The 13,187-nt window shown below is 54.4% G+C and overlaps 1 protein-coding gene across 4 annotated transcripts; it reads right to left on the bottom strand.

Moving 5' to 3' along the window:
* Positions 1-1,286: 1,286 nt before the first annotated feature.
* On the bottom strand, positions 1,287-12,907 carry CD22 (CD22 molecule). Of its 4 annotated transcripts, none has more exons than XM_082708710.1 (14): positions 12,596-12,907; positions 10,340-10,395; positions 9,799-10,191; positions 8,356-8,673; positions 6,968-7,234; positions 6,584-6,847; positions 5,320-5,577; positions 4,854-5,117; positions 4,509-4,772; positions 3,233-3,329; positions 3,004-3,079; positions 2,708-2,832; positions 2,415-2,574; positions 1,287-2,101 (listed from the first exon to the last, which is right to left on the bottom strand). In XM_082708710.1, the coding sequence occupies exons 2-14, from the start codon at positions 10,371-10,373 to the stop codon at positions 1,970-1,972; spliced, it is 2,652 nt and encodes an 883-aa protein (XP_082564836.1). In that variant the 5' UTR covers positions 10,374-10,395; positions 12,596-12,907; the 3' UTR covers positions 1,287-1,969. The 4 variants fall into 4 exon arrangements, with proteins under 4 accessions (XP_082564836.1, XP_082564837.1, XP_082564838.1 ...); XM_082708711.1 differs by having other exon boundaries at positions 2,415-2,499; XM_082708712.1 differs by lacking the exons at positions 6,584-6,847; positions 6,968-7,234 and having other exon boundaries at positions 12,596-12,893.
* Positions 12,908-13,187: the final 280 nt, after the last annotated feature.

Here is a 13,187-nt window from a genome sequence, read left to right as displayed (position 1 = left end):
GGCCCTGGCTTCAGAGCTGTCTGAATTCTGTTGGCCTGTTGACAGCCACATCTCTCGGTCAGTTGGTCACGAAGTAGGTTAATGTCGGCAGCTGGGCTCAAACAGGAAGGCAGGGCACATGCTGCTTGCCAGGGAGCCCGTGCCAGGCCTCATCAGGTTCAGGGCTGCCTCCAGCTCCTTAGAGGGGATCATGCCCTAAAACCTTATGGGTACCCTAGACTAGAGGTCCCCAAGATGAGGCTGATGTCCTTTCTTTTTTGTACCCCCAACAACTGCTCTATACTGGATGCGTTGACAGGTGTTCGGTAAATGTTTGCTGAATACACAGTTGAATGGGCGAATGATCCTGGACCTCATTCTAGAGACAGAAAACCTAAACCCTTACCTTCTGCCTGAGACAGTTCTGGCTGTCCCCCTTTCCTCCAGAAGTGCTGGCTCACACTGGGGACAAAGTGGATTGGTGGGGAAATGAGTGCCTTGTTCTGGCACAATTCCAAGAATGACCAGAACGTCATCTGCTCAGAGAGTAGATTTCGGTCTCGAGCAGATGGGAAGGGAGCACAGGGGAGGAAGGTGGAATTTGTGCAGCGCCCACCACGGGCCAGGAACTTGCGTCCCCTTGTTTCTGCTTTTAAGAATAGGTGGAGAAAGGTCAAACCTGAACATGGTGGGGAAACTGGGAGGACCGAACTGGAAAGTCCGAATTAGCGAACGTGACAGGGAACGGGTAAAGGTGACGGTGGGTCAAGAGGCAAGTGATGAGATTTCTCAAGGCAGCTGGCTTTCGAGAAGTTCTTGGGCAACTGTGGGGTGTGACCAAGCTTGGCAGTGGGACTTTTGAGAAGAGCTGCGAGTGATGAATCGGGTTCCCCTTCTTACATTCTTCAAGAGTGGCAAACAAGATGGCAATCTGGTTTTTAGGGACGTCAGGCTGTTGTGTTACGTTTCTGATAAGTGACTCCAATATATGTCCTCACTTCCTGTCTTGAGCTGCCTGCCACGTAGGGGGCATCTCCATTTTGCAGATGAAGAAACTGAGGCTCAGGTGGGCTGGTGAGCTTGCCCAAGATCACTGAGCTTGTTAGCAGAAGCGTCAGGACTCAGACTCGTGCTGGTCTGCCTGCAGGGTCAGTGCACCCTTTGCAACACGACAACGGACTCCCCAGGCTGCTGATTTGACCTTGAGGTTGCCTCGACCACTTTCCCTTCTCCCCAGGTCCCACGAGGCCCTCCTGCATCTCCCCATTCTCACTCTGACCCCACAGATGGGAATCGTTCATGGGTTCTTTGAGGTGGTATCTGAGCCATCTTTATTATGCAGCTCTGTGTGTGTTACACGTCTGTCCACACCAGTGTAAGTCTCAGCCCACCAGACCCCCATGGGGAGGGGCTGCAGCAGCGTAATGGAATGCCTTGCTGACCTGTGGAGAACGCAGCTCAGGACAGCCGCTCTATCCCTGTGCTTTGCCCCAGAGGCAGAAATTAGGCACAGGACCAGTGAGTGCGGCTTTCAGAGCAGGAGTGAGAGGTCCAAATGGATGGAGAGGGAAAGGAAAAAATACAGTCACAAGCTGACCCCAGCAGGGATGCCAGCCCGCTGGGGATGGGGTTTGGGGGTGGGGGATGGGGGTAGGCGGCAGGTGGCCAGGAAGGGGCAGGGGGATGTGTGCAGTGCAGGATCGGGGTTTAGAGGACTTTCCCAGTGGGAAGGAGAGCGGACAAGGAAAGTCTTTGGGAAAGTCAGGGTCACCAGCGTGGAGAAGGAAGCCCATCCCTGGGCCACATACAAAGTTCTGGGCGCTGACCAGGGCACGAGTGATGGTGTGTGTGTGCGCGTGCGTGTGCTTGGATGTGGAAGGGAGGTTGTGTGGCTTTGCAGCTGAGCAGCAGGGGTGGGGCCGGCTCCTCCGTCCCTGGTCTGTCCCTCTGGTCTCTTCCTCGGTGCCTCTGCTCCAGCGGGTGTGGCCCCTCAGTGCTTGAGGGTCACGTATTCCACGGCTTCCTGGGCCTGAGGCCGCTCCCCCACCCCAAGATGAACCAGCTCCGAGTAGTGTACCCCCTCATCTTCTGGACTGTTTGGAAGCACGTTCTCATAGTCGCCCTGAGAAAGCCACACAGTGTGAGGTGGGCCTCACGGCCGCCGGCCTCCCGGTCTGCGTCCCCGGCCTTCTCCCTCCCTGGCTCCTCCTGAGGGTCCAGGAGCCCGAGCGGAAGTCCTCTTGCTCCCATGCTGGTGCAGTCAGCATCTCAGACTGGGCCATCCACCCTGGCTCCCACCACACCTGTGTCTGAGCAGCCCCCTGCCCCCCACCAGCCCTTGCCACCGCAGAGGTCGCCAAGTCCTTCCCATCTGGGGCTCCCAGCTGAGGCCAGGTCCCCCTGCACCCCCTCCTTCCCCAGCCCAGTCCCCTTACCACTCGACACTTCTTCAAGACAGAGTAAGTGACGGTGTCATCCGTGTTTGGAGAAGGTCCCTCTGTCTCCAGGGTCCTTGCATCTCTGAAGGAGGGTGGGTGGATGGCCGCAGATGAAGACTTTTGCGTGAACTCTTCCTGTTTCGAACTCCCCGAGCCCCTGAGAGCACCCCAGAGCGGAGCCTGGCTCATGGGCCTGCCGCAAAGAGGGCAGGCAGGACACGAGCCGAGCTGTTCCTCCCACAGCCCTCCCTGGGTTCACGTGTCCCCATCCCGGGACCCTCACTCAGTACCCAGTTCTTGGTGTGTCATTGTCACCGACAGGAAAGCGCAAGGCAGCATAACTGACGGCATCTTCCATCACAGGATTGTAGCACCCCAGGGAGTTGGGCTCTTCGGAGAGTGGGGCCCTTCTAACCTGGGAGAGAGACAAGGCCTCAGCTTTCCCCACTCCTTTCTCCACCCGAGTCCCCCTCCCCTGGCCTCTGACCCCTGACCTCCCCTCCGACTATGCTCTGCATCCCCCCTTCCCTCTGTCTCCACTTGACTTCTGAGTCTGCCCTCCTGGTCATCTTTTTCCATTTCTTACCTTTTGCTTCCTCACAAAGAAGCTCTGGCCACTGGAACTTTCCTGGAGCCCCTGCTGGCTCCGTATCCTCTTCCAGCTAATAAATAAAGCCCCACTCTGTGAGGATCGGGGAGTGGGGACAGGACCCCTTGCAGTGGGCATGCTGGGGGGGCTCCAGGATGGCCAACCAGAGTCACTCCAGGAAAGGTATCAGGGAGAGCTCAGGATGTGGGCCTTGGGAGGAGCTTACCTTCGCTGAAGCTTGACTCCCCAGAACGCCAGGAGGAGGGTGGCCAGGCAGAACCCCACTCCCACAGCCACTCGCCTGCCGATGGTTTCTGGGCTGTCTGGTGGGAGAAGGAGTAACCATGAATTGGGGATACTGCTTCTCGGATCATGGCCAGCAATGCTTTGCAGCATTTGCCCAGGAGGCATCCTCAGCTTCTCTGCGTGGCCACTGTCATTGCATGGGCAACTTCTCCATACGCAGGGGCCAAGATATAGAAAAAGGAAGAAGCTGACCCCTGCCCACTGGGGCCTGGGTGGGGGAAGGGCTAACTTTCAGGAAAGCACCTGTTCTGTGACAGACACAGGTACACACTGGACACACAGTACAAGCTACAACTTCTTTAGCGGCTGCTTGGCCATACTTATCAGAACTTCTCCTGCAACTGTCTTTCAGTGGGACCAGAGCTGGGTCTGGGGAAGGCTCAGGGTGGATAGGGTTTGTCGCTTCTGTGCACAGGAAGACAATGACAATGCAGCCCTGAGGGGAAAAGGCAGGTCTCCAGGGTGTCTGCAAAGTGGAGACCCCAGACACAGGTGTTTATACAATATGTCACATTTCCAAAGTTCAGGCATCCAGCTTTGCAGGCCACGATCCTCTAAATCTAAAGCCATAGCTCCACGTTTAATCTGAAAAAGTCAATTAAATATCTTCCCTATTGTTTCCAGACTCTTCATACACCATGTATGTATATCCACACATGGATATAGCACAGTCTCCGAGTGGTATTGTTATGTGGGAAGAAAAGAACGTCCAAGACAACGTGTGCACGTGATGGAGGGTGTTCAGACATAGACCTACTTATGGTATTGTGCAGAATATGGTATTGTGCAGAATATGGTATTGTGTACAGAATAGTTCTGTAAGGGCATGCAACCAGCCACCAGTGCTGAAGGCCTTCAGAGAGAGGGTAGAGTCCTCAGGGAGAAAGAAAGGAGAGGTGTCTTTCTACTATTTACTTTTTCATGCTATTTTATTTTACCTTATCTTTAAAAAAAAATACTGAAATCTCAAGATAAAGATGAGCAGCCTATCAGGGGTGAGACAGAGAAAGACAGAGCCCAGGATGTCTGGCAGGTAGGGGCAGCCCTAGAGGGAACCCTCCTAGAAAGAATCGGGAGAAGTCTCGAGAGAAGGAGGCAGACAGGTGAGCCTGTGTGGAGCAGGAAGTGACCTACTGGGCCACCCCACAGGATGGCGGGGGAGGGGTCAGGGGAGGAGGGGCCAGGAGGAGACTTACAGTAGACAGTGAGGGTGCTGGGGGGCGACTGGACCCTGCCCAGCTGATTGGTGGCCTCGCACCGGTAGGCGCCTGAGTGCTGGATCTTCACAGGATCCAATCTCAGCATCTGATCGTAATGGTGGAGGTTTTGGTTCTTCCAGTCAAACCAGGTGTACTGGAGGACAGGAGGGTTGGCATCACTCTCACACATCAGGATGGCCTTCTTCCCCTCCATCACTTGGTCCTTCGGGCTGATAGCCACATGCAGCATCCTTGGTGCATCTATAAGGAGAAGCAAAATCAGGATCCAGGTAGCTGGCCACGGGCTCTTCGGCCTGTCTCTAGCCCCAGCCACGCACTCACATAGCACTTGGAGCGTCCTGGCCTCAGACATGGTCTGACCTATGGAATTGTTGACAAAGCAATTGTAATTGCCAGCATCTTCTGGAGAGACGGAGTCAAAGCTCAGTTCTTTTCCTTCCTTCAGAAAGATTCCATTTTTCTTCCAGAAGAAGCGGACGTCTCTGGGGCGGCTACTTGAGAAGTTACATTCAAGGCGGACTCGGTTCCCAGAGCGAATCTCAGAAGAGGGGATGATCTGCTGGACCCTGACGTCCTTGGGGGCATCTGGAGAGCAAGGGCCTCAGGCTGGCCTCTTGGGTCCCTTTCCCTCTTCCCGTCCCCATGATTTCCTCTCCCCTTGGCCCTGAGGCCAGATTCTCAGCCCTTAATTCTCTGCGAAGGTTCCGGCCCAGGCCCTAGGCCCCTCGCCCTGAGAGCCCATATCACAGCTGGGCTACCTCTTGGGTCCCCTTGCCCAGTCACTCACACTGGACATCCAGGCTGACAATGGGAGCCCACGAACACCACTGGTTACAGGCTGCACAGGTGATTGGCCTGGTGTTCCAGGCAACTTTTTGAATTATCAGCACCTCATGTGGTTGTTTCATCTGAGAGCCTTGGAAGTTCCATACATATTGGGTAACTCCGGGATTGCTGGAGCTGTAGTTACAGGACAGGGTCACAGTATCTCCTTCTTGAATCCGCATGGGGTTTTCAATCACCGTGGTTACCTCTTTGGGAGCATCTGGGAGAAAACCAGACAGATGGGCGAGTAAAAGTCTGCTGTCCAGGCTACCTTTCCCAGGGCCTTCTCCACCACGCCCCGTCCCAGCATATCCCCTGCATTCACACAATTCCTAAATCAACCAAAGGAAGGCTTGTGCTTCCCTCCTGGGTCTGTACGAGGACCAGAGCCCTGGCTGTGGTCTGAGGCGTGGTGACTAGAGCAGAGCTCAAGCAGAGAATGCATGGGGTATGCAAGGTAGAAGTGCCCCATCTGTGGGTCTCCTCGGGGACCTGGGGCACAGCGCTAGTCTGCTGTAGTGCAGGCATTAAGGGGGGGGGGGGGTGCAGAGCACAGCCCTGGAGCCGGATGGGCTGAGAGCTGAGTGATGGTGGGCTGTGGGACTCAGTGTGCTCTCCATCAGATGGAGTCCTAAGAACACCTGACCTGGTAGAGTCCCTGCCAGGGGGACCTGGGATGAAGCCCTCAGAGAGGAGTAAACAGTCTGGAAACGTGGCTGTTGCTGCTGCTTCACACACCCACTGTCTAGATGTTCAGGGTTCGAGCATCCCCATCAGAGTGAGTATCTGACTCAGACTCGGACATCTCGGGGTCCAAGGCTCAAACTTAGGGATTCTCTTGGTCCCGGGCTTGACTGACGGACGAGACTATGCTAAACAGGGTCTGACCTCTGATGAGAGGCATGAGACATTTTGCTCCAGTTCTCGAAACTTCAGGCCCCCTTCTGGAGCTCCAGCACTGTCTAAGTGACACCAAGTTCTCCGCGTCCCTCACGGGCCCTGGCATCTTGCTGTTCATTCATTCAGCAAACATCTACTGAGCACCTGTTACGAGCCAGACCCTGTTCTGGCGCTGGGTATACAACTCAGAACAGTAGTGAGGCACCTGCCCAAGGAGCGTACGTGTTGGGAGACCCCCTGCTTGCCAGGGGGGTCCAGGACTCTCCTTCACCCCATTGGCCTGCCTCCTTCTCCCGCTAGAACCCAGAGGCTCTGTGACTACTCACACTGGACGTCTAACTCAGTCTCCTGGCCAATTTGACTAGAACCAAGTCTGTTTTCTGCCATGCATGAGTATTGCCCAGCTTGGCTGAGGAGAACCGCTGGGATCTGGAAGATCTTGCTTGTCCTTCCCGGCACTGCCACCCCGTTGTGATACCAGGTGTAATTGGTTGGAGGAGGATTGGCCAGTGACATACAAGTCATCACTACTTGATCCCCCTCCTTAGCTGTCGAGGAGAAGATCTCAACCCTGGAAGGTTCCGGAGCATCTGCAGAGGCAGAAGAGGGAGGTGAACAGAGGCCCCTGTTGCTCCAGGGCCTCAGTTCCACGCCCTGCTAACTCCTTGCCTGCCCCCCCCCCCCCCGCTCCCAGCTCCCAGGAGGCTCACAATACACTTGGAGGACCACTGCATCCGACCGTCCTGAGCCTACGTCATTGAAGGCCTCACACTGGTACTTTCCACTCATCTTCTTGGTCACAGAGACCAGAGTTAGCGTGGATGTCTTCTGCTCCCTCAGCCGGGTGCCGTCTTTGAGCCAGGCTATGTTCCGGACCTCTGGGTTGCTGCTAATGACCTGGCACGTCACGGTCACAGACTCTCCCTCTGTTACATTGACTTCTTTGGGACTGCCCTCAATCTTCAACTTTGGGACATCTGGAGGAGCAGAGGGGCAGCGGGAGAGGGGGGCGGAGACTTCTCAGAGGGGGCCACGTGGGGTGGGATGTTACAGGGCTTTGATTCAGATAAAGCAGCGGCCTATACACAGTGGGTGAGGGTGGGCGGAACTTGCTGTCCCCCTTGTCAACAAGGGTGGGCTGGTCCAAGCACTTGGTGACTGTCACCACACTCCTAACCAGTCTCTGCTCTGTGCGCCACCCTATAACCGGTTCCCAGAGTTCTGGTCTCCACCAGCAGTCAGCTGTCTTCCTGATCCTGTCCGTCAGACTTGGCCCCTCCCCTGCTTGAAACTGCTCAGTGGATTCCCCATGCAGAATAAAATCCAAAACTGCACTGCCACCCACGAGGTCTGGCGTTGGCCCTCCTTTCCTACCACTTGGCCCCTTGGACACAGGTCTGAGGCTCTCCGGCCCCTCACTCTGACCCAGGTGCACCAAGCTCCCGCCCCCAGGCCTTTGTCCTTCCTCTTTTCTTTTCCTGGGATCTTCTGTCAAATAGCTGCCTGTCTCAATCTTTCCCTCCACCCAAGCTCACTGTCCTCAGAGAGGCCTCTGTCCCTCCCTCTCTCTGTCCGAGCCCAGCTTTGCTTCCCTCTAATACACTTATCACTGCCTACCCTTAAGATCGGCATTTCTTTGTTAATCTAGTCATTGTCTGTCTTCCCCAGCTGCAGCGCTAGCTCCTCAGTGGGCAAGAAGAGGCCTGGCACCTAGGAGGCTCGTAGTAAATATTACTGAATGAATGAATGAGGCATAAACAATGATGTGAAGACATTTCTTACCCCGCGCCTCCTCCACCCAAGGGAAGCAAAAAACCTAACCACATGATCTCAAATTCACACCATACCTCAAGGATATTATGTTATTCTCTTAGACCAAACCAGATGCTAAGACGAAGCTGTTCCCCCAAAACACTGGGCCTAAGAACAGGGGTGATGGAGGGACATAGCCCTGGTGGGACCTTTCCCAGCCATGGATGTCCCCAGACCCATTACGCGTCCTTCCGTGTCGGTACCTGCTACCCTTGGCACACTCTGAGGTGGAGAAGAGACAAGACCCTCATCCTTCCCCTGGGGCCCTGGGGGGGGGGGCACTCACACTTCACATCTAGCAACACCGTTGCCTTGGAGAGCATCTGCTCTGCTTTGCGGTCCCAGAGCTGGCACGTCAGATTCTTGCCGTGTTGCGTCCACCGCGGCTGAAAGGTGAGCTTGCTCTGGGTGGAGATAGTCTTGGTAGTCAGGGAGGTCAAGGTGATGGCACGCTCCTTCAGGGACCCTCCAGGATCCCCTTCCAGGGACCACTGCAGCTGGATATTGTACCCAGGGCAGGAGAAATTCAGCAAGCAGGTCAGAGTGGCTTCCCGGAACTCCTGGATTTCTGGAGGGAGCTGAATTTGAAGTGGAAGCGGGGTCTCTGCAAGAGAGTAGGGGCCAAGCTGGAGGCCTGGGAGACCAGGTGCCTTCCTGTCGGCCTCTCACCCCTGGCTATAGATGCCCTGCCCCCAAATAAGCCCTCAGGCCCCCTTGCCAGTCCCTTCCATCTCTCTCTTCAGGCCTGCCTTTCTCTGCTTTGCATCGCTTTTGCTCAAGGTCTCGTGATCCCTGCTTCTCCTTAGGAATCCTGCTTTATATTATATGCTTAACCTCGTTATCCTTCCCTGATGTTTGCTCTCTAAGCATTTTCAAGATCGCTCCCCTGCCCTGGGACAATTTTACCAGATTTGGTCACCATGCCTTTCCTGGCTCTGATGACAGACCTGCATTTGTAACGGCCTCAGTGCTGGGAGGCGCCCAACATGGCATTCCTTTAGGGAACCCCCGGCTCGGCCACTCCTAGGACTGACGGTGTGAAGCTACATCTCTCATCGCAGTGTAGGGCTGCTCGGTTTAGAACCCTCCAGCCCCTGCACTTGAAGAAATAGGCTGTGGGGCGGAGGTCCCAGGCCTAGGTTTTATTCGTCCCTGACCTGTGTCTCTTCTAGACATGGAGGCCTGATTAGAATGAATTGCCAATATTAAGGAACTGGGAGAATTCACTCAAACCAGATTTCCATCCTCCCTTGAAAAATCAAGCAAGGAGGAGCACCTGGGTTGCTCAGTTGGCTTAAATATCTCCCTTTGGCTCAGGTTATGATCCCGAGGTCCTGGGATCCAGCCCCGCATCAGGCTTTCTGCTCAGTGGGAAGCCTGCTTCTCCTTCTCCCTCTGCCTACCATACCCCCGCCCCATTTGTCCTCTTGTCTCTCTCCCTCTAATAAATAAATAAAGTCTTAAAAATAGAAAGAAAGAAAAATCAGGCAAACTGGAACCCAGATTCTAGCATGGGTGGGAGCTGAGGGCCAGGTTCAATGCTTGAGGAGAGACAGGTGCTCAGGCTTCAGGCTCCATTGTCTCGGGCTTGCCCGGGTCACTCACTGGCAGCTCCTGGCTGGCCTCCACAGGCAGCCTGGTTTGCATCCCCTGTCCCAGGAATTGGGGGTTTCCCACCTCCCTCCTTGCCCGAAACCGAGGCAGAGGCCCCCATCCCCCAGGGCCTTACTAGAGACATTGAGGTCTATTGTCTCCATCCATTTGGAATTCTTCGTTATCATCCTCAGCCCCAGCCGGCCATCATCTTCTTCCAATACAGGGTTGATGTGTATGGTGCAGTTGGATCTTTGGTCTCCCAGGAACTGAACCCTCTCCAGGGGATCAGGACCCTTCCAAGGCTTTGTGTCGTTATACAGAATGAGCCCCTCGAAGCTCTTGGTGGCTTCATCATATTTATAGTTTCTGTACACGATCAGTTCTTCCAGCTCATCCTTCCTCCCAGAGTAAACTGTGTAGGTACAGGGAATCCAGACGCAGGCCCCCTCCCAGCTGTAGAGAGTGTGGGGGTGCTCAACCCTCCATTTAGATGAGTCAGAGAAGGCCAAGTATTCTAGAATACTAGCTAGAGGGAGAGAGGAAGGTACACAAAGAGAGAAGTGTACACACACACACACAAACACACTACCTGTCTGTCCCCACCCTCCCCAACTCTCCTCCTTTTCTAGCTCCCACAGACATCCCAGAACCCAAGCCTAGACCATAGTCCTTACCAAGGAGCAGGAGTGAGGGGCCGAGGAGATGCATGGTGCTGTGTCTAAGCAGGAACCTGGGCCGGGAAGAATTTGTCTTTGAGCTGTCTGGTCACTTATTTCTTTCAGATGACTTTCTTGCTCACCCACCAAGCTCCAACCCCTCTTCCCTGATCCCAGGAGGACCACATTTGGTTACATGGCAGGAACTGAATTCTGGATGTTCATGGGGCCCTTTGTGGGCATGCCATGTCTATTGTGTCAGCCCAAGAACTCTGTACAGAGAGCCTGTCTTCCTTCTTAGCTTCCTTCCTTCCTTCCTTCCATCCAACCAACCAACCATCCATCTACTTATCTATCCTTCCTTCCCTCCTTCCTTCCTTCTTTCCATCCCTCCATCCCTCCATCCATCCATCCATCCATCCATCCATCATCCATCCATCCATCCATCCATCCATCCATCCATCCATCCCATCCTTCCTTCCATTCATCCACCTGTCCATCCATTCATAATTTTACAAACTTCTTGCCCAGCTCTCAGTCTTTGAGTGGCACCAGACCACTAGGTCGCCTTGAATCCCAGGCCCTGGGTAACTTGAAGCTCACCTTGAGGCAAGTAGTGGAGGGTTTTATGTAGGGCAGAACCATGCTCAAAACTTGATTTTAAAGACCAAGAACAAAATTTCTCTAAAACTAATAATTAAGTGTGATTCCAGGAGAACATATAGAGGGGACTGAAAGAACTTAGGAGAATGTGGTCCAAGGGTCCCACTCAGAGAAGCCTGGTGGCTGCCAGTTGGGAACATGGAGCTCAGTACTGCCTGACCTTCCAGTTTTAAGAGAAGTAAGAAGCCAGGTTTTCATGTGAAATGTCCTGCTTTCAGAAACAAACACGGTGCTGGCCAAACCCAACCTATCTGTGGGCCGGAGGCAGTCAAGGGCCCCCAGTTTGCAGTCACGACCCGTCTGTCTCTCTGTGAGACACTAGTGAGCTTCTCCACCACCTTACTAGACTTTTACATAGAGTTACATTTACAGAGAGTTAAATTTAAGTGCCAATTTGCATGGCTGGGCCCCTCTGTGCTGGTCCCTCTGGAGTTAGCAGGATGTGTGACAGAGTGTGTCTCCGGTCTCAGTACAGACCTGCACCCATCCCACCTGCGCAGCCAACATTTCCCACGCACCAAGGGCCCCTCACCCCCTCGGGCTGTTCATCTTCTCAGGCTGCGTGGCTCATGCCAGCTGCTGTTGGGGGCCCAGTACCCAGCATGGGGAAAGCGAGGCCGCTTGCTCAGCAGGAAGGGGGCCTGTCCCCAGGAGTAGAGGCTGTGCCAGCCTGGGCTGGGCCTAGGTTAGGAGTGAGGACTGTGAATGGGGGCAGACTCTCCAGGCAGAACAGATGCCAGCTGTGCGGGCGCTACACACAAAAACGTCTTCAAGGCCACATCCACTTGAGAAAACTTGGGTTAAAAAGGTCAATCGATTCCCAAACGTGTGTCTTTTTGGTCCCTTTCATCAGCTGGGTGCACATCATATGTCTCCCAGCGTGGGGGCCAGAGTACAGTCCATTGCCCCCCACTTCTTTAGTCATGGGACTGATTTTACTTTTCAGTCACAGGACTGATTTTGGCAAGGTCGCAGGGTCAGTGTTTTGAGGGATGCGCTGGAAGTCCCTTTGTGTTTCCACAAGAGCTGTGGCAAGGGCTAGAGCCCCTTCTCTGTGGCAAAGACTAGCCTCTAGTAGCTGGACACTGGCGCCCCATCTGCCACCAGCCACCCTCATGGGGGAATGGCTTGAGGATACCAGGACGAGTGGGAGAGGACACGCCTCAGAGCAGGGCTGTGTGCTCACCCCCAGGCCGTCTCTGGGCCATAAGAAGTGGGACCACAGACCTGGAACTGGAAGGCTGCTGAGACTAGGCAGGAGGCTGGGTGGGGGGGGGGGGGGGGGGCGGAGATAGGTATTAGGCACAAAGGCTCAGCATAAGGTCACACTACCAAACCCCTGGTCTCTCAAAACAGGCCAGTTGAGGGCCTTGCCGGATCTCAGAGCCAGCCTCCCCGAGGCCATTCTTCCCTCCCGGGGAATCTGGTGACCCATCTTACTCTCAGAAGACCATCAAGCCCATCAGCGGCCATGCTCAAAGACAGGGGTCTGTGTCCTGTTAGAACACAGGCAAGAAGAAGGACAACTAGCCACTGTGCTCCCAGGCCTGGCACACAGAAGCTGCTCCACACTGACTTGCCGAATGCAAAAGACAGCAAAATGGTTTTTACCTGTTTCCTCGTGTCTTCCTTCTTCGGCGACCCTGGGCGCATCTGAGAGTGAAAGGGGAAGCAGAGTGAAGGATTTTCACCCTCCTCGGCCACACCCCCTACCCTTCTGTGACTCGCAGGGCAACCAAGAGGCATGGCAAAGTGGAGAGGTGGGAAAAGAGGGAATAAGGGCCATGTGGGTCAGAGGCAGATTGGAGGGAACACTCGAGTACCCACGGTCAGTTTTTAGTTTCAGTATATGGAGTTTCTACATTGGAAAGTTAGGGCTAGTTCCTCCACCACTTCCTCCCCATCCAGCTCTCAGGAAACGCTGATAATTCAAGCCAGGCCGTCAGAACTGCCAGCCTGATCCTAAAAGGCACAGGGCAATCTGAAAATATTTGTAGTTTAGTGCTACCATCCAGTTATTCTCATTCCCATGCTTTTCCTCCAAAGGCAAGAATGGTGGGGCATCTGGTCACTTACCTGGATGCTTCAGCAGCTCCCAAGAGTTGAGGGAAGAGCACACAGGTATCAGGAAGAAGAAAGGTAACTTACATGAAGTTACATGAAATGTTAGTGAACGGGCAAGTCATGAGACTGGAACCTTTCT

This window comes from Mustela nivalis (assembly GCF_964662115.1).
Source record: "Mustela nivalis genome assembly, chromosome: 18".
In the NCBI taxonomy this organism is placed as follows: Eukaryota; Metazoa; Chordata; class Mammalia; order Carnivora; family Mustelidae; genus Mustela; species Mustela nivalis.
Note: the sequence above shows the minus strand (reverse complement) of the source record. Positions and strands in the feature narration are given on the sequence as shown.